This window comes from Phragmites australis, chromosome 13 (genome assembly GCF_958298935.1).
Source record: "Phragmites australis chromosome 13, lpPhrAust1.1, whole genome shotgun sequence".
NCBI lineage: Eukaryota > Viridiplantae > Streptophyta > Magnoliopsida > Poales > Poaceae > Phragmites > Phragmites australis.
In genome coordinates this window covers 31,892,486-31,910,805 of record NC_084933.1, presented here as the reverse complement: position 1 = coordinate 31,910,805, position 18,320 = coordinate 31,892,486, and the positions used below count along the sequence as shown (strand labels likewise).

Below are 18,320 nucleotides of genomic sequence, written 5' to 3'. Positions count from 1 at the left end.
AACTCTTACCCTACGGTAAGGGTATAAATACATGCATATGAGAATGAAAAGGATAGGTTGTAAGGTTATGTTTTGCAGAAAGCTAAGTTTTACACATGCAATGTTCATTTTATATAAAGCAAGTTTAGGAAAACGACATCAGTAATCATAAAGGGGGTTTTCTAAGTTTTAATGTGGATGGACACCCCGTCCACAGCAACCCATGACACACGGCCGGACCTATATTCCAAAGCGGGCACACCTTGCCCACACACTCACAAGGGAACGCACGCAACTCATGCTAGTTGCTGTGATCGAACCATAGTTCGTCTATGACCGTGGACACGGCTATTCGAATAGTTTTATCTCTGCAGAGTTTGTACACTTTACCCACTAGCTGAGTTCGACAACAATCCACCGCCGTGGAAATGCGACTCAACAAAGTCATTACCCACTATAGCATCATCCCACTAACCGCCTACGGGAGCTAACCAGGGGTTCATGACCTTTAGCTAGGCCTCCAACCGGGTCACCAAGCCTGCACCGCCTGCACCTGCTCCATGGTTTCCCGCTGCACACCTGCCTACAGGCGATAGTAGACTAGCTGGGGAGATTTAGACTAAGTCCTGCCCATACAGGTTCGAGTTGTTGTACTGTAAAGACTAGGTAGGATGTCACATCAACTTGTTCCTTAAACGAGCCAGGGCAAACATCTCCACATGGAGTCTGCTACTCGAACATCACTCTTCACGAAGCCTGTCACACGGACATCGCTTCAACTCCCTAGGCATTCCCGAAGGAACCCTGATTTGCCCCAGCTCTAACCCCATCTCAAGTGTTTAACATTATTATCCAACACTGTTTTACCCAACCATAACCCACACAACACCAAGCACCACGTTTTACACCTTTGAAAAGCTAGTTGTGATTAAACATAAAGTAACCGTAAAGATTATCATTCCTAAGCATACTAGTACAAGGTAATCGCCTATGCATAAGTAAATCAGCTATGGCGAGATCCTATGTTTAACAAGGTCAAGTGTACATGATATATACAATGGTTGGCTAAGCTACATTAGGTTTAACTAGATCAACAGTTTAAAATATACCAACTAATAATACTGCACGCACTATATCGGGTAAAATGGCTGCTACGGGTCGTGTTGATAAAACTGGGTTCATTATGGTCAAAGGGAAATGGATTGAGACTTACCTTCGTTGAAGTCCTCAAGGGGGTCCTGCTCGAACTCCTAGGTTCCTGGCACCAGCTCCTCCTCCTCCTCAACAAACTCTCCGACGACTACTCGCGACATATAACAAAGCAGACACACAATTAAATACAAATAAATATAAATAAATTTGGAATAAATATGAAACTGGTATGAAAAGACAGAGTTTGAATTTAGATGAATATTGGTGAAAGAATCACCGAAATCGGAGTTGAAACAGAGGAGAAACGAGCTTCGGAAGATTTTATCGGAGGTTAATTCGGGAAAAAGAAAAAGGATATTCCTAGAATATTCTTTGGCTCAGCTCAGTTTTGGCTTGGCTCAGCACTTGGCTTGGCTCAGCTTGGTGTGGTCGCTTGGCTCACTGGATAAGGATGTGGCTTGCTTGCGATAAGAACGTGTTGTTCTTTTGGATACAAACAGAGCTCAGAGGAAAAGAAATGGAGACGGGCAGTGGTGGCCGGCGGCATGCTGAGGTAGAAGAAGCTCCGGTGACCGGCAAAATGGAGTGGGGATGGCCGGATCTACGCCATGGTGGAGGGGATTCGCGAAGAAAGAGCCTAGGTACGAGGGATTTCTCTCATGTGTGGCTTTGGGTGAGGGAGGGGAAGGAGGAAGATGGGGAGAGGTTTACCGGATTGGCGTGGGTGGCAAGCTGCAGGGAGTGGAGTGGCTCTGGCTGGCATTTTATAGGTGGGGGAGGGAGAGAAGGGCGGAGGCAGTGGCCGGGATTCGTGGTGGAGTCGTTGCCGTGGTGTGCGGCTTTAGCCGAGGTGGGTCTCGACGTCAACGCACGCTAGAGCTTGAGCTGTCCTCGCACGCGTATTGGCACGGCGAGCGAGGGAAGGAAGGACAGGCGAGGACGATGGCTGGCGTACCTTAATGGTGGCCGTACGCGGCTTGGTCCGAGCGGAAGCTGTGCATCCGTCGCCAGTGCTGTGCGTGGCGACCACGCAGAGAAGGAGGAGGGGGGCAAGCTAGGCAAGGGCGGCACGACAACTTGCCAGTGGCAGCAGAGGTGGGGTCCACAGTGCACGTGGGAGCGGCAGCCCGGTGCGGTGCGCGCAACGGTAGGAGGAAGAAGGAGGTGGGCTAGGAGAGAAAAGGAAGGGGAGTCGGCCGGAATAGAGAGGAAAAAAGGGAAAGGATTTGGAAATGCTTTAGAGATGGTTTTTGCAAAGTTTTATTTGAACAAATTTTGAAATTTTGATTTGGTTAAAACTGGGATGTTACAAACCTACCCCACTTAGAAAGAATCTCGACCTCGAGATTTGGGAACTTCCTCGAACAGAAACGAAAACTCTTTCCTCAAAGCATCCTCTCGTTCCCATGTAGCTTTTGCTTCGGTATGCCTGCTCCACTACACACGGCACAGGCGAACTGTTGACCTTCTGGTTTGGCGAGAGACTACATCTAAGATTTTCACCGAAACTTCTTGGTACCGAAGATCATCCTGCAGATCCAGGGTTTCTACTGCGACATGCTCTTTTGGCACTCTCAAGCACTTCTTCAATTGGGATATATGGAAGACATCATGAACATCTGACAACTCTTGCGGTAGCTGTATCTTGTAAGCCACTGCACCAACTTTTCTCAGCACCTCAGAAGGTCCAATGTACCGAGGAGCCAACTTTCCATAGACTCGGAATCTCCGAGTTCCCCGTATTGGTGAAACCTTAAGATATACATACTCTCCAACTTGGAAACCTAGTTCTCTTCTTCTCTTGTCCGCGTAGCTTTTCTGACGGGACTGAGCTGCCTTAAGCTTCTCTCTTATTTCTGCAACACGGTCTTCTGCTTCTTTGATGAGGGCTGGTCCCAGCAAGGTACGTTCTCCGACTTCTGACCATATTAAAGGTGTTCTGCATTTTCTGCCATAAAGAGCTTCAAAAGGAGACATCTTCAAGCTGGCTTGATAACTGTTGTTTTAGGAGAACTCTGCGGAAGCTAAGCTTGCCTCCCAGTCCTTTCCATAGGTTAGGGTATAAGCTCTCAATATATCTTCAAGGATCTGATTGACTTTTTTTGTCTGACCATCTATCTGAGGGTGATAAGTGGTACTGAAGTCCAACTTGGTTCCCAAAGCTATGTGCAAACTCTTCCAGAACCTTGAGGTGAACTGAGTACCCCTGTCAGACACAATTCTGCTAGGAACTCCATGCAGCTTCACTATGTTGTCGATGTACAGCTGAGCTACCTTGTCTCCACCCTAATTGGTTCTCACAGGTATAAAATGGGCCACCTTGGTGAGACGGTCCACAATTACCCATACCGAGGTGTTTCCTTTATTGGTCTTTGGAAGACCAATTATGAAGTCCATGCCTATCTCATCTCACTTCCATACTAGAATAGGTAGGGGCTGGAGTAGGCCAGCAGGTTTCTGGTGCTCTGCTTTGACTCTCTGACAAGTGTCGCACTAGGCAACAAACTTGGTTATATCTGTCTTCATCTCATTCCACCAATACCTTTCCTTCATGTCCATGTATATTTTGGTGACACCTGGGTGGATGGAATATGCTGAGTTATGAGCTTCCTCCAGGATTACTTCCCGGATGAGGTGAGGATATAACCAGTCAAATTTAACTAGTCTGTTGGAGTTACTCTAAAGAAATTCTGACGGATGAGATGAGGATAGATAGGCAGCTCTAGCTCCGCAGGGGAGGTCAGGTCGAGGGGATGGATAGCTCACTCAAGGGTCTGTTTGGTTGGTAGGATCGCTTCATCTGGGAGATGGCCATTCGGGAGATGGCGATATTTGGCTCGTTGCTCGGGTGGATGGGGCGACCTGCTTCGTTGAATATTTGATGTAGATGCTGGATGGCTTGATCTGGCCAATTCGGCTAGATCGCTCCATCCAGATTCACGCTCGTCCCACTCATCCCGTGCCCGTCCGTGTGTACGTGTGCGCTGTGATTTTTTTATTTAACTCATGATTTTATTTGAAAGTATAAAAATAGTCGAAAAATTCTAAACATTTTTACGAGCAAACTAGAGCTCACTAGCAATCTATTTTAATTGGTTTGATCCAAAAATATGAACCAACATTTAATTAAAATTCTCTAAAAATGTCTACTTTTGTAACATCTAGCAATTTTTAATGTCTTAAATAAATTTCTAAAAATCTGAGAAAACTCACTAATATTCTTCTCATACGATATACTATAAATACGAATAGATCATCATATCCACTCTCGTCTCACCAATTAAACAGAAAACTGATTCACCCTATCCACTCTCGTCCTACCAACTAAATAAAAAACTAACTTATCCTATCCATCCTAACCAAATAAAAAATTAGCTCATATTAACATCATCCCATCCAACATCACCCTCCAAACAAACACATCCCAAATTGTGTAACTCTGCTCTCTCACTCTCCAGAATTCAGAAAGAAAGAGGGGTTTGGCAGGCCTGGCCCAAAAATTCCGGCCCAGCCTCGGTCGGCCATCTCGACTCTCCACCCTGAGTCCGTGATTCATTCCAGCAGCAAACCATGGCGTCGTCCAAGCTGCAGCTGCCGGCGGACGACAGCGTCCTGCTGCTCCTCACGCACTCCAACCTCTCCACCTTCGCCGCCGACATCCGCATCTCCCAACAGGTTCGTTGAGTACTTCCCCTTCCCTCCCTGGATCTCATCTCTGCTCGGAATAATCATCGCTGCCGCCACACCGCATCTGGTCGGATCGGATCGCAGACCACCGTCGAGGCGCTCAAGGACAAGCTCTGGCGCAAGACCGGCACCGCCGTCGCCTCCATGCGCCTTGAGCTCCGCGACGATACCGGTGCCAAGATCGCCGACCTCGATGACGACTCCGCGCCCCTTGCAGCCTACGCCCCCTACAACGGGTATCATCTTCTCATCTTCTCTCCTCCTAATTACTCGACTACTGCTGTCCATCCACTGTGCTGCTTTCCTTTCCTTTCCTTTCCTTTCCTTTGCATTGCACTGCCTCGCATTCGGATCTGCTCTATATAGGTTACCACTTACTGAAACATTTCGAGAGCATTTCCATTCCTGAACGTGCCTTGGGTTTGTGGAACAATCATGCAACTCTCATGGCCTTTGCCAGTTGTTATTTCACCTCATACAACTAAAATTATAAGAATGAACTTTTTTAACATCACACGTTTACTCCATCTGATTGCTGGGATGTCCTCTTCTGCTCTCAAGGTACCGAATCCATGTCGTTGATCTCGATCCTTCCTCCGTGACCTCTGGTGGCTGGTTGGAAGACACTTCCCTAGTCGACAAGTACAAAATATCAGATGAAGCATATGATAAGCTCGGCAGTAAGTTCCCTAGCATTCCATTTCCCAATTTATATAATGTTCTGAATATATCTGCTTGGAGATCCCGATGGATTCTCTCAACTCTGAAATCTAGTAATCCTCTGCAAACAATTCCTACACTCCTCCTGATCGCAAGTTAAGTTTTTCAGTACAAAATTGACATAGCTCTAATGTAGGCAGCAAACAAGTCCAATAGAACAGGAGTCCAGTGATTATGCCACCACACTGCTTTGCAGAAATTACTGCAATCATTGAGTAGGAAAAGTAATTTTAATGGCTAACAAAAGGTTTGTTAATTTGTATATTAGCAAATAGCAACTAATAATAGTAAATAGGCCGGCTGCTCCTTTTCTTTACTTCTATTAAGTGCATAAAAACACAGTGACATCCCCTAAGAAAGATTGTTTAGAACTTGCAAAGTTGCAATGCAATACGGGCAATGCTGATGTTATACTTTTGGTGCCAGCGAACTTTCGAAAATTCAAAGAAAGGATGGTCCCCAAAAACCCTACATCAGATGATAAAGAAGTAAGTTTCTCAAGTTTTGGACTGTTTTGTTCCATTTTTCATCTTTCTTACTCTGTTTCTTCAGCAATCAGAAAAGCTTATGGAGGAATTGTGCTCCAAAATCAAGGTCAGTTAATTTGGTTCCTCACGTTCATTCGATCAAGTTGCAGCTGACTCTCTGCTGCTAATTAATCTGTTGTTGTTTGAAGCTTCACCCATCTAAGTTGCTAAAACTTGCACATGCTAATTTTTCTGAGGAAACGTCTGCTAATTTAAGCTGCTAATACTGATGATTTAGCACCCAAATATGCCCTGCTAGCACCACCTTTTAATTCCCATCTTTTATGTCTGGTGCCATCCTGATGTGTGATATATAGACCATCCTTGCTGTAATTTGTGGGGTTGGCTCGGTATAAAGAACCTAATTTGAGCTAAGAATATATCACTAAATCAGCATGGTGCCTTCTTTAATTGGCTGGATATGTCACTTTAAATCCTCTTCTAGAACATCCTTTTTCGGAGGAAATGTGTGGACATACTTAGTAGCCCTGTCCACGGTTTATGTCAAACCAACTTAAACTATGAGACCAACCCAGCAAACTAGTTTTAAACCATGTAATAGGAAGCAGGTTGGGTTGGAAACAGATTGAAACCAACTAAACCATCAAACCCAACTGTCATTCTGTCGCAAGGGCTCTGCAGCGCCCGTGTGACATCAGCGGTGCGGGATCGGGACCCTCCGGTGAAGTCTCGGCGGAGGGGTGGTCAGATTCGACGGAGGCAGCATCAGAAATCCTCTGATTGGTTCATAAACGGCGGAATTCATCCATGGGTGTGCTGGCCTATCCAGTTCTTCCATGGCGGCACAGCGCCTCCCTTCCGCGACCGGCAATGGATTCGACACAGAGGCTCAGTGCTCCTGTCGCAACCAGAGGCAGCAACCTGGTGGCGCTTCTTGCCGTGGTTGGACAGCGCTTCTCCCCACAAGGTCACGACTGGACTCCAGAGGCAGCATCCATGGTTCTGCTCGACCGGCGATGTCGATGGCAACAAGCAATGCAGAAAATACGTCAGTTTTTTTCCTCTTATTCCCTGTTGTAGATTTGGTTCATCTGGTTTAACCCAGCTATACCGTGCAGCCCAAACCAAACCAACACAGCAACTACATCCCCACCAAACCGTAGAACCCAGCCCAACCCAACCAAACCCAACTAGCAGACTACGGATTGGTTTTAGAAACCAGCCAAAACCAGCATAAACTGTGTATGAACAGGCCTAATACTTAGGATGGATTTGAAATTTGTTGTCTTCTGTCTTCATTATTGCCAACTGCAGCAAGTGATCTAAGAACTGTGTCACAGGTGGGGGATAGATGTGAAGTTGAGCCAGGTGCCAAGAGGGGCACTGTAAAATTTGTTGGCAGAGCTGAAGCTCTTGGGCGTGGATTCTGGGTTGGAGTGCAGTATGATGAGCCACTTGGAAAGCACGATGGCATGTATGTTCAATCCCAAACCATTAGGATAAACAATAACAGGCTATGTGTTAGTTGTGTGATTAGCCATTATTGTTTGGCATATGCTTATTGTAATTTATGTTATGAGCCGTGATTCCATGATGATTAACCTTGCTACTTTCCCTTGCATGTCAATACCAAGTTTTAGAAATGTTGTCGCTGACAGTAGTTGTAACATATATTTGGAGAAATAGCTTGTTGTAACGTTTTCTTCTACTTCTTGAATACTGCAGGGTGAAAGGCATTCGCTTCTTCGAGTGCCCACAAGGATATGGGGCAATTGTCAGGCCAGAGAAAGTAAAGGTAGTTTTCCTTGCTAGATGCCTCGTTGTTTACCATGTTATGGACTTTTGAGTGAGTATGTCATGACTCACGAGGACCTGACATATCGTATTTGCTCTGATAATTTAGGTTAGAACTTTAATTCTGCCTGCTTAAACATGTGCCCACTAGGCCTAATGTTTCTTCAAATAACCTTTTGGAACTATTGCCCATTGCGGGTAATGAACTTACCGGTGCGAGGAATTCATACACACAGAAATTAAACCTTGGGTACTCAGCAGACTTTTTTTTTCATTCTTTTGTAGGTTGGCGACTTCCCAGAGAGAGACCCATTTGAAGAAGAGGAGATATAGGGTGTGCTTTTGTTGTATTTGCAAATGATCCTCTGATGTTCCTATGCTTGAAGCTTACATCGTTCTCCAGTGGTAGTGAAATTCATTTTGAGGATGCTCTAGAGTTTGGTGTCCGCGTGTGTGCGCTGGTATCTTGTTGGTCAGATTAAGTAACTTGTTCAGTGCGTAGATGGTTGCTGGGGATCCAAACCAGATGCTGCTGCGCTCTCTTGTCAGCGCCTTGATATTTCTTCTTCTTCACATGAGAGTTGACATAGATAGGCGTTTGACTTTACTGGATGCTGCCAACATTGCAGGGAGAGGAGGGAGAGTTTGCCCACACTGACTGTCAATAAGAAGCAACTGGACTTGGAAGCATTGCATTGCATTGCAGTGTCCGCTAGAAAGAAATCGTTTATTCGTTTCTAGCTATACCAAGCAAGCAAGCAAGCTGTGCGTGCGAATATGCCTTCGTTCTTTACACATCACTGCAATGCAGCTGACCTCCATCCAAACTTTACTGTACCACAAAGCAAGATGATAAGGAGGCGTGGAGAAAGAAACGTAACGTAACAAAGCTAGGACTGCTGCATTCCATGCATGATGCAGCCCTCTTTCTCCTTCGTGGAGTAGCATGAAACGTTGCTTCCTTCCTCTTTCTCTTCCTGCATCGTCGTCTCGCCCTTCGCCAGTTAGCTTACGACCAGTCGGAGCAATTGTGTTCCCTTATCTTACCTAAACATTAGCCACTGGTACTAGTCTCGGACATCGAAATGCCCTTTACAAACATAGAATACGCCCTATAATACATAACAAAACTAGAAATTGTTAAAGTATTTCTAAATGTTGAGTGATGATCAATTTTTGATGTAACCCAAAACATAAACAAAAAAGTTTAGCTGAGTCAATGTATTGTTTTTTTAAGAAAAGTATCTTTGTTTGTTAAGAAGAAAGTAGCTCCAGTTGACTATTCCGATTACCAATCCAATCCATGCGTATGCTTTGCCAGTTGCTTTTCCTGTTTACTATTCCTTCCCGCTTCCCACTTGTAAAAACGCTCCCTTATTTGTTTGTAGCTACCTCTCTAGTGACTAGTGAGTCCCCCCCCCCCCCTTCTCTCGCGACCGCTTTTCCTCCTCTGGCCCGGCGATCCCTATCTAGAAGCTTCTAGAAGCACCGCCCGGTCTTCTAGTAGCTAGCCGGCCACGATGAGGTAGTCCGGGGGCGAGGAAGCTGCTCTCCGGCGTTCTTCACGATTGATAGCATTGACCGCTTGCTCGACGCCGGCGTTTCTTTCTCGTAGAGAGAGATAGAAAAGAGATGGAGGACGGCAAGGCGGGCGGGCTGGGCACCCTACGCGCGGTGCTCGCCATCCTCCAGTGGTGGGGCTTCAACGTCACTGTCATCATCATGAACAAGTGGATCTTCCAGGTGCGGCCCCCCTTCCATCTTCCCATTCTTCTCGTTGTTCGTTGGGCTGGGGGTTGGATCTGTGGGTTGGGATGCGAAAGGTGGCTACTTTTCCAGCGAATGGTTTGGTCTTTGGGGATAGCGGTGAGCTGATTCGCTAGTGGCGACAGCGAGAGGAAGGCGGAGCAAGGATAGTGCTGCTTCCCAATGGGGAAAGAACCAGTCTTTCTACGATTTTGTTGTGTATAAATTGACTGGTGCGACCCACGGTTCAAACAACGGCACATTCGGCTTCTAGATTGGGTGGGAGACAATGAGGAGAAGATGTAATTCTTTTTTCTGAATGGACTTCGGGCTTGGAGGGAATGTTGTATCACCAGTGAACGATAGATGGGAATCGCAACTGGCAGGATGTGAGAAACTGGAATAAGAACTATCTACCTTTTGCGGTGTCGCAAACCATTGAGATGCCATAAAGCAGGGAATTTGGTGGATGCCCGAGCTCCGGTACCATCTGGAGTTTGTCGTTTCCTCTCCAGATAAATATAGTGCACTTGGGATCCTGAACTATCCTCGAGCTCCCTGATCCATTAAGTATGCACGTTCAGATTAAACATCTGCGCACAGCTAATGTTCACCTGTTACGAATCATTGATATTTCCGCTCTTAATTTCATGGGCCGATATCTGCGTTATTATTCGTTGGATCTAGTGTTGAAACAGTTGTGATATATGATAGGTTGGTAGTTCTACTAAAAAGCACCTGGTAGCTTATAGTCCAGGAGAGGTTAGGTCAGTGACAGCATTTTCACCTTGATTTGGTTGTCTCATGAACTTGCTGCCTGGTCCACATCCAGCAACGTTTAGTATGTTTGGATGGTAGGAGGTCTTTGAGAGTCATGGTAACGACGTTTAGATATATAATAGCTTGTGCTCTCATTGTTTCATACTCCATACACTAATGCAACAATCTTGGTGAATTTTGTTATATGGAAATCCAATCGTCAAATATAAAACCGGACATGGCTCAGGAGGCTGTTCATCGCTCATCAATTATGAAACACATATCTTTCGCATAAACTAGAGTGAATTAATCCAGAATAAGAAGCAATACAGGATGAGAATATATTAACCTTTGTCTTTTTGAACAAAGTCTGCATTACCTTTAGTTATTCTCATCAATCTTATTCATGCACTGTGCAAAAGGAACTGTCTACATTTTGTGTTTGGTGGTAACCTCCTTTATGAAAAGCCATCTGCTTGATGATATAACATGGTCTTTTCTGCAGAAACTGGATTTCAAGTTTCCTCTAACGGTATCATGTGTCCACTTCATATGCTCTTCAATTGGAGCTTCTATTGCAATCCATGTGCTTAAAGTAAAACCATTGATTGAAGTCGAACCAGAAGACCGTTGGAAAAGGATATTTCCAATGTCATTTGTCTTCTGTATAAACATTGTGCTGGGGAATGTTAGCCTGCGGTACATTCCAGTCTCCTTCATGCAGACAATCAAATCTTTCACTCCTGCAACCACAGGTAACTTGATTTTATGCTCTTTCTACCCTCATTGTTCGTTCAATTTTCCATTTGTCATTTTGCCATGTTCTTGGTACCCTCATCTTCTGATAGGCTGGTTCCATGTGATGCAGTTATTCTGCAGTGGTTAGTTTGGAGTAAGCATTTTGAGTGGCACATATGGGCTTCACTGGTCCCTATAGTCGGGGGAATACTCCTAACTTCAGTAACAGAGCTTAGCTTCAACATTTTTGGTTTCTGTGCTGCCATGGTTGGCTGCCTGGCTACATCTACAAAAACCATATTGGCAGAGTCCCTACTCCATGGATACAAATTTGACAGGTAGATACAAATTTGAAGACCATTCTCCCTACTGAATGGAAACGAAAACTGCTTATTACAGTGTTTTCCTCTTAGTAATATGGCTAATTTTGTTTTCTGCAGCATTAACACAGTGTACTATATGGCACCCTTTGCCACCATGATACTGGCTCTACCAGCTATGTTACTTGAAGGAGGCGGCATAATCAACTGGTTCTACACACACGATTCAATCGTTCCTGCGCTGATTATCATCCTAGGTTCAGGGGTGCTTGCATTTTGCCTTAACTTCTCCATCTTCTACGTGATCCATTCAACTACAGCGGTGACTTTCAATGTTGCTGGCAACCTTAAAGTACGACAATATTTTGGGGCTATGCTCTTCTGTTCTCCCATGTTCCCTGTGCTCGACATTCACATCTCAACATGATTTTGTAGGTCGCGGTCGCAGTGCTAGTCTCCTGGTTGATCTTCCGGAACCCAATCTCTGCTATGAATGCAATTGGATGCGGAATCACTCTGGTTGGCTGTACTTTCTATGGCTATGTGAGGCATCTGATCTCACAACGGCAGGCTGCCCCAGGGAGCCCAAGAACAGCCCGCGTGAGCTCGCCAAGAAATCAGATGGAGATGCTTCCCCTTGTGAACGACAAGCAAGACAAGGTTTAGCAAGTGGATGCCCTGATATCCAACAGCCATTTGTGCAGTGGAAGGTACAAGTTGGCAGACAGACATATGCTATGTCCAGAGAAGCCAGTGGTGATAGGGCTCAAAGATGCACAAATTAAGACTCGTAGGGGGGTATACTTTCCAGAAGAACATATGTAATCATGCGTGGCACGGTTACTCAGACACTTGTAATTCTTATAGCATTCATCATTTCTTATAGCATATCAGAATTCGTTCTTAGGAGGTTGAAATTTTCTTTTTCTTTTTGTCGATTTGTTGTGAACTTGTGATATGTTTATTCTACCTATTGGACTGCCGACCTGAAATTTGTCATCTGCTCTGCTCGACTCTCTGGACTGCGCAAGACGATCTCTGACAGGGGAAAACGGACATGCAGTGCATTATACTCGGTGGGTCATTATCCTCTTTTCCCTCCCAGGTAGACAGACACAGCTCAGGAGATTGCTTGGCCCAGTCCACATCTACCCAACACGAGAGCTTTGCTTGCTTGGCCCTGTGACACCGGTTTCGCCGGCTCAGCCCATCTCCCCCCGAGCATGCAGCCCAGCCCAGCTGGCTCCCCCCCCTCTCTCTGACAGCTCGGCCCCGCTCGTCAGCTCCTTCCCCTTCATCCGTGCCGCGCTCTCTCCTGCGTTCGGCGCAACGCCGCAACGGCCGCCCGAGATCGCCGCGCCCTCGTTTCCACCCGCACCCGTGAATCCCGCTACCACCGCACGCGCGCCTATATATGCCTCCCAACCCGCCGCTCTCCTGTTCGCCCACAATCCCGCCCGCTCCACACCCTCGCAGAGCCGCCATTGCCGGCGCCGAGCTCCACCAAGCGTCCGCCGCCGCAACCGAGCTCTTCCTGACGTGTTTGAGGCCGCCATCAGCTTCGTCGGAGCACGAGGAGCCCCCTCCGTCGCTCCTCGACATCGTTCCGCCACCGCACGACCCATCTCATCGAGCTCCAGTAAGCTTCGTCGTTGCCTCACCATCGATAGCCTTCTCTATTGCACCACGAGGTCGGCTAACCGATTATTTGGCACTGCAGGACCTCGAGGAGGCTTCTCTAACCCCCAATTTCACGCATTCGTCGCCATAGCCAAGCCTCCATCGAGCTCCGACCCCTGCCGCCACTTCCCTCCACCGTCGACCACCGCCGAGACCCCGCCGGCCGCCGTAAAGCCCTTGGTGAGACTCTCGTCTCCATCTCATCCTATTGCATCGTTTATTGTCGAGTTTGGTAGCCCGTAGCCCCTGTTCGCGCGTCGCTGGTGAAGTTCCAGCCATGCTCGCGACGCCGCCACCGTTTTCTGGCGCCGTCGGCCATCGGTTCCCCCCCCCCAACCACCCTAGGCAGTCCGATCCCAGATCTGTGGTCGAGATTGCGTACCCCTTCGGGTGTGTAACTGATCCACCATGGACCAATGGACCCAGTCCTTAGCGTCGGTCCACGTCTCAGTCAGCAGTCGTGTGGTGCCACGTCAGGTGTTTTCACCCCGTCAGCATCCTCGCAAGCCACCATCTCGGCCAATCGAGCCTAGTCAGCGTGCTGACTTCATGCTGACATCATAATTAGGTTTTCTAAATAAAAATTAATCTGTTAATTCTTTTAAATAGGTAATTTTACATATAGGCCCCCAAACTTTTCTGTCTTAAAAAACCTTTTCATCCTTGAAATTTTACTTTTAGTCCCCTGTTGTCGGTGTATTCAGAACCAGGGGTCTCTAAGTCCCGAGACCAGGCCGGCCATCCACCACATGTCACCACCCTGCAAGGTAAGAAGAAGCTAAGTCCCGGGAGAAGGTGCTCGGGGCCGCCGCCTCTGGTTCCCGAGCACCCTAGTTCCCCGATGATCCGCAGAGCCCAAATACCAAGAAGGAAGTGCTCGGGAGAGAGTGCTCGGGGCTGCACGTGGCAGCCCCCGAGGACTCGGTGCCCCGAAGTGCTCGGGAGAGAGTGCTCGGGGCTGCACGTGGCAGCCCCCGAGGACTCGGTGCCCCGAAGGTCCCACCAAAGTGCTCGGGAGAGAGTGCTCGGGGCTGCACGTGGCAGCCCCCGAGGACTCGGTGCCCCGAAGGTCCCACCGAAGTGCTCGGGAGAGAGTGCTCGGGGCTGCACGTGGCAGCCCCCCGAGGACTCGGTGCCCCGAAGGTCCCACCGAAGTGCTCGGGAGAGAGTGCTCGGGGCTGCACGTGGCAGCCCCCGAGGACTCGGTTCCCTGAAGGTCTCACTCAAGTACTCGGGGGAGAGTGCTCGGGGCTGCACGTGGCAGCCCCCGAGGACTCGGTTCCCCGAAGGTTCGCGCAAGATCATTCGACGACTCGAAGGGTCCCGTCGTCAGGGTGTCATCCAGTCAAAGGCCCAATGCCGCATTTAATAGGCACGCGCGGCCTGACATCCTGACATCCTGACATTCTCAGCTGCCCACGCCCCAGTGTCAGACCCTGCCATGCACTGGCAGGGGGGGGGGCGTGGGTCCATTAAATGCACGGGTCCCGTCCCGTTTCATCCGGGTGCCTCGGGATAACGTTGCCAAGATCGAAGTGCTCCATCTGCCACCCTGCCATGGCGGAAGAACAAGACAGGGTGGGCGCCCCGGACACATCTGAGGCTGCCCGGCGGGCCCCCTTTATGGCGCCCGAGGGCTTCCACAGTGGCGGGTGGTCGGATGCGCGCCGCATTTCTCTACCGCCCCTGTCACTTCGTCGAGATGAAATGATTACGCCTTTCTCCGTGGCACCTTGGCATTCGCATCCCCTCTTTCCCATTCAGGATATGTTGAGGTCAGCGCGCCTATAAAAGGAAAGGATGGAGAACACTAAAAAAGGGAGGACCCCCCGACGAACAAGACCGAAGGAACCGAAAGTGTGTGAAGAAGAGGACGCAGACGCTCGAACCAGCTCAAGCCAAGCTAGAACACGAGAGCCTCAAGCTCTTTGTAAACGGCTCTCCCCTTAGAACCAGATACATCCTTGAAGAATTCCCTTCAAGGATAAATATAGCGCTCACACAGGAGTAGGGTGTTACGCCTCCGTGCGGCCCGAACCTGTCTAAACCCCGGTGCACCCACTTTTTTCTCGCATTAGGGCGATCATCTCCCGCCAGCCATCGCATTTGTTTCCGTTCCCGCTTATTTCCCAAACAAGCTTTTCCAGGATCATCCCCCCGGCCGAATCTCTAAAAAGGGGTCTCTCGGGATCCCTGCGACAGGAGTTCACCCTCCGACACCTGTAGTTTATTTAATTGCATATAGGTCCCTGAAATTTTACAAATAAGTCCCTAGAACTTTCTGTTTTTACAAATTAGCCCTTGTACTTTTTTCAGAAAAGCCCATGTAGCTTTTTCATAGAGAGTAGATCAAGGAGTGATCCAATCGTTTACCAAGAGGTACATCGGCACCTTGGAGTCTTAGAGCCAGCAAGCTTGTTGACCTTCTGACTTTGTGTGGAGCGGCAACAAGACGATTGTGCGGTGACGTGTAGACCCTTGCCTTAGTGGCTCAAGCTCCACAGTGATCACAGCGGCAAGAAACCGAAAGTGATGCTAATGGTAAGACCCCTTAGTGGCTTGGTGGCTCATACGGGTTGATACCTTGTCTTTGTGATTTTGTGGCTTAAGAGCTATGACCGGGTGTCAACTTGGAGTATATATTTTGTGGAGCTCCAACATGTACTAGGGGTGGTATTCGTGCCATCGATACCACAGAAAAAAATCCCTTGTACTGAGTTTGCTCTCTCTACCTTATTTACATTTCCGTATTTACATTATTACAATTTACCTTCTTAGATAGGTTACAAGTGATTTGATCGGTAGAGTAGACACACTAGATTAATCTAGAGTACATTTAGATAGAAGATAATATATGTTTATCTTGTGTTGTTTTTGGAGTCGAAATAGTTCTAAGTGTCCTAATTCACCCCCCCTCCCCTCTTAGGACGTCACCGATCCCTTCAGTCCACAGGAAAGAGATGCACGCGAAAGACTCACGAGGGCACAGGGAAGCTCACTACACAGTCGGTCGACGTGAAGAGGTAGCGGGGAGGCAACTCAGCAGTGAGGTGGCGGAGGAAACTACAGGGGAAGAGGAAGACGGCGCAGGGAGCTCAAATTCGGCGGGGAAGAGATGGATTCACACAGGAAAAGCCAGGGAAAGCGGCGGAGGGCGTCGAGTGATCCACCCTGAGGCTTCACACGGCTGAGCTGAGGCTAGTCAGAGCTCGGGCATGGCGGATTGGAGCTCAGCGGTGTTGTGCTGTGTTTTGCTCTCTCTTCGACTGAGAGAAAGAGAGTGAGGCCAAGAGAGGGAGATAGAAACCGAGGGGTGAGAGATAAGAGCGCCGGCCGAACCCACACAAAGCTCATATGCGTGCCTCAACGGCCGACAATGTGGTTTGGCCGCGGAAGTCAACAAAACCGGTGACCGCCTCTCTCAAAGGCGCTTGGGCAGGACAGAGGAGAGAGGGGGATGACCAGTGGGTCCATGAACAGTAGCCAAGCGAAAGAAAATATCCACCTCTTCTCTAAACCAAAACATAGCCTTCCCATGCTCCAAAAAAAGCTAGGATGATTTTTGTGTGAAACTATAATTCTTGTGCAATTTATTTTAACTTGTTTGACCCAAAAAGCCTGAGCTAATTTTAAATGGAAATTCACCAAAATTGCAACATTTCCTAACTTGCTACAATTTCTATGCCTTCAAAACAATTCCAAAAATTAGAGAAAATCATTAATATTCTTTAACTGGAATGGAGTAATTTCTAAAACTAGTTCCAACCCTATGTTGCATGGTGATTTGTGAGTTCCTTTACAAAGCATCACTTAAAATTAATTTTAACAATTCTTGTTTAATTGTCAATTGCATTAATTACTTGCTCAAAACTTCAACTATGATGCTAATGATGCTCATGAATGCTTAATTACCTAATTAAGGATTTTGGACTATCATAGGTACCTAGAGCGGGCAACAAAGAGATGTTGGCCACCTATGTTGCTTATGCAATGGAGGTACTGGGAGGGAGTTGTGGAGTTGTAGGACGAAGGTATTGTGGAGGAGGGTTACGAAATGGTGGTAAATGAGGTGGAATCACTGGATGTTGGGCAATCCTCAACCGATGTGATGGAACCAACTGGTGAGGCAGACGAAGGGGAGATCATCCCTAGTTTAATTGAAAAAATGGAGCGGGAGGATCGAGAGAATAAGGAGGCTCATGCGGATGACATCTTAGACACTGAGGATGATGTTTATGTCACTAGGGACTGGAAAAATCCAGATTTTACAAACTTAATGGTGAGTAAAGGCTATCTTATGATGTGGGAGTATAGTAAGAACGAAGTGTGCGAGGGGCCTAAATACCCTAGCAACCAGGCTCTCAAGGATGCTAATGTTCAATGGGCTACTTCTCTTTGGAGGCAGTTCAAGGTTGTTAAGTCCAGCAAGAAGTATGATGTGAAGTGCCTGAGCAAGGGTCGCCCGTGGTGGGTACACCATTCCAAGGGAAAGTGGGTTGAATATTGAGAGATCACATAGAGGAGGATTACACTTGTCAGCTTGACGAACTGGAAATGCTACACAGGAACCTTTCATCAAATTTTGTTGCAAATGTCATGCATATTCAGATTATGAACAACCTAAACTACGAACTCAGATCCATAATCAATGCAATTGAGGAGAGATATTGTTACACCATTAGCTACGACAAGGCTTTCAAGGCGAAGAGAAAGGCAAATGAGATGAGGTTCAGGATGTATGAAGCATCATACAATAATCTCTCACGTTTGATTTGCACCATTACACATAGAAACTCCGGGACTTACTATGACATTGATCACTACCCGTCGGTGAAATAACATGGTAAATTGGTCCTGAAGCACACATGCTTTGCCTTCGGAGCATGTATTCGAGCTTTCTAGCATTTTCGTCTTCTCCTTTGCATTGACGGGACCTTCCTTACCAGCAAGTACAAGGGTCAGACACTAACTACAATTGGAGTTGATGGAAACAACCAAGTACTTCTAGTGCCTTCGCTTTTGTTGAGAGTGAGAACGCCAACAGCTGGTATTAGTTCCTACAGCATGTCAGGATTTTTATTGCGAGGGATCGACTAGATGTTTGACTTATCCATGACTATCATACAAGGATTCTGAAGGCAATCTTGGACCTACAAAATAGTTTAGCTGAACGCAGAGTTGGTCTCATCTGGCAAGATTTGTAGAGTAGATGGTGCATAAAAGCATTTGGATGTAACTTCTTTAGGCAGTTCAAAAA

At 47.3% G+C, this 18,320-nt stretch overlaps 2 protein-coding genes across 2 annotated transcripts; both read left to right on the top strand.

The window, feature by feature from the left end:
• The first annotated feature begins 1,636 nt into the window (after positions 1-1,636).
• LOC133888332 (tubulin-folding cofactor B-like) lies at positions 1,637-8,427 on the top strand. Its single transcript, XM_062328530.1, has 9 exons — positions 1,637-1,772; positions 4,590-4,806; positions 4,903-5,054; positions 5,380-5,498; positions 5,965-6,026; positions 6,091-6,132; positions 7,367-7,500; positions 7,752-7,821; positions 8,106-8,427. The coding sequence occupies exons 2-9, from the start codon at positions 4,702-4,704 to the stop codon at positions 8,151-8,153; spliced, it is 732 nt and encodes a 243-aa protein (XP_062184514.1). The 5' UTR covers positions 1,637-1,772; positions 4,590-4,701; the 3' UTR covers positions 8,154-8,427.
• An 805-nt stretch (positions 8,428-9,232) lies between these two features.
• On the top strand, positions 9,233-12,382 carry LOC133888331 (UDP-galactose transporter 1-like). Its single transcript, XM_062328529.1, has 5 exons — positions 9,233-9,563; positions 10,831-11,080; positions 11,194-11,401; positions 11,504-11,735; positions 11,819-12,382. Exons 1-5 carry the CDS (start codon positions 9,453-9,455, stop codon positions 12,047-12,049), a joined length of 1,032 nt encoding a protein of 343 aa, XP_062184513.1. The 5' UTR covers positions 9,233-9,452; the 3' UTR covers positions 12,050-12,382.
• The last annotated feature ends 5,938 nt before the right edge of the window (positions 12,383-18,320 follow it).

Excerpts from the sequence above, each read along its gene's own strand:
- LOC133888332 (XM_062328530.1), top strand. The coding sequence starts at position 4,702 with ATGGCGTCGTCCAAGCTGCAGCTGCCGGCGGACGACAGCGTCCTGCTG. Across the intron at positions 6,027-6,090 it reads CTACATCAGATGATAAAGAA|CAATCAGAAAAGCTTATGGA; the intron begins GTAAGTTTCTCA and ends CTGTTTCTTCAG. Across the intron at positions 6,133-7,366 it reads AATTGTGCTCCAAAATCAAG|GTGGGGGATAGATGTGAAGT; the intron begins GTCAGTTAATTT and ends ACTGTGTCACAG.
- LOC133888331 (XM_062328529.1), top strand. The coding sequence starts at position 9,453 with ATGGAGGACGGCAAGGCGGGCGGGCTGGGCACCCTACGCGCGGTGCTC. Across the intron at positions 11,081-11,193 it reads TTTCACTCCTGCAACCACAG|TTATTCTGCAGTGGTTAGTT; the intron begins GTAACTTGATTT and ends CATGTGATGCAG. Across the intron at positions 11,736-11,818 it reads ATGTTGCTGGCAACCTTAAA|GTCGCGGTCGCAGTGCTAGT; the intron begins GTACGACAATAT and ends ATGATTTTGTAG.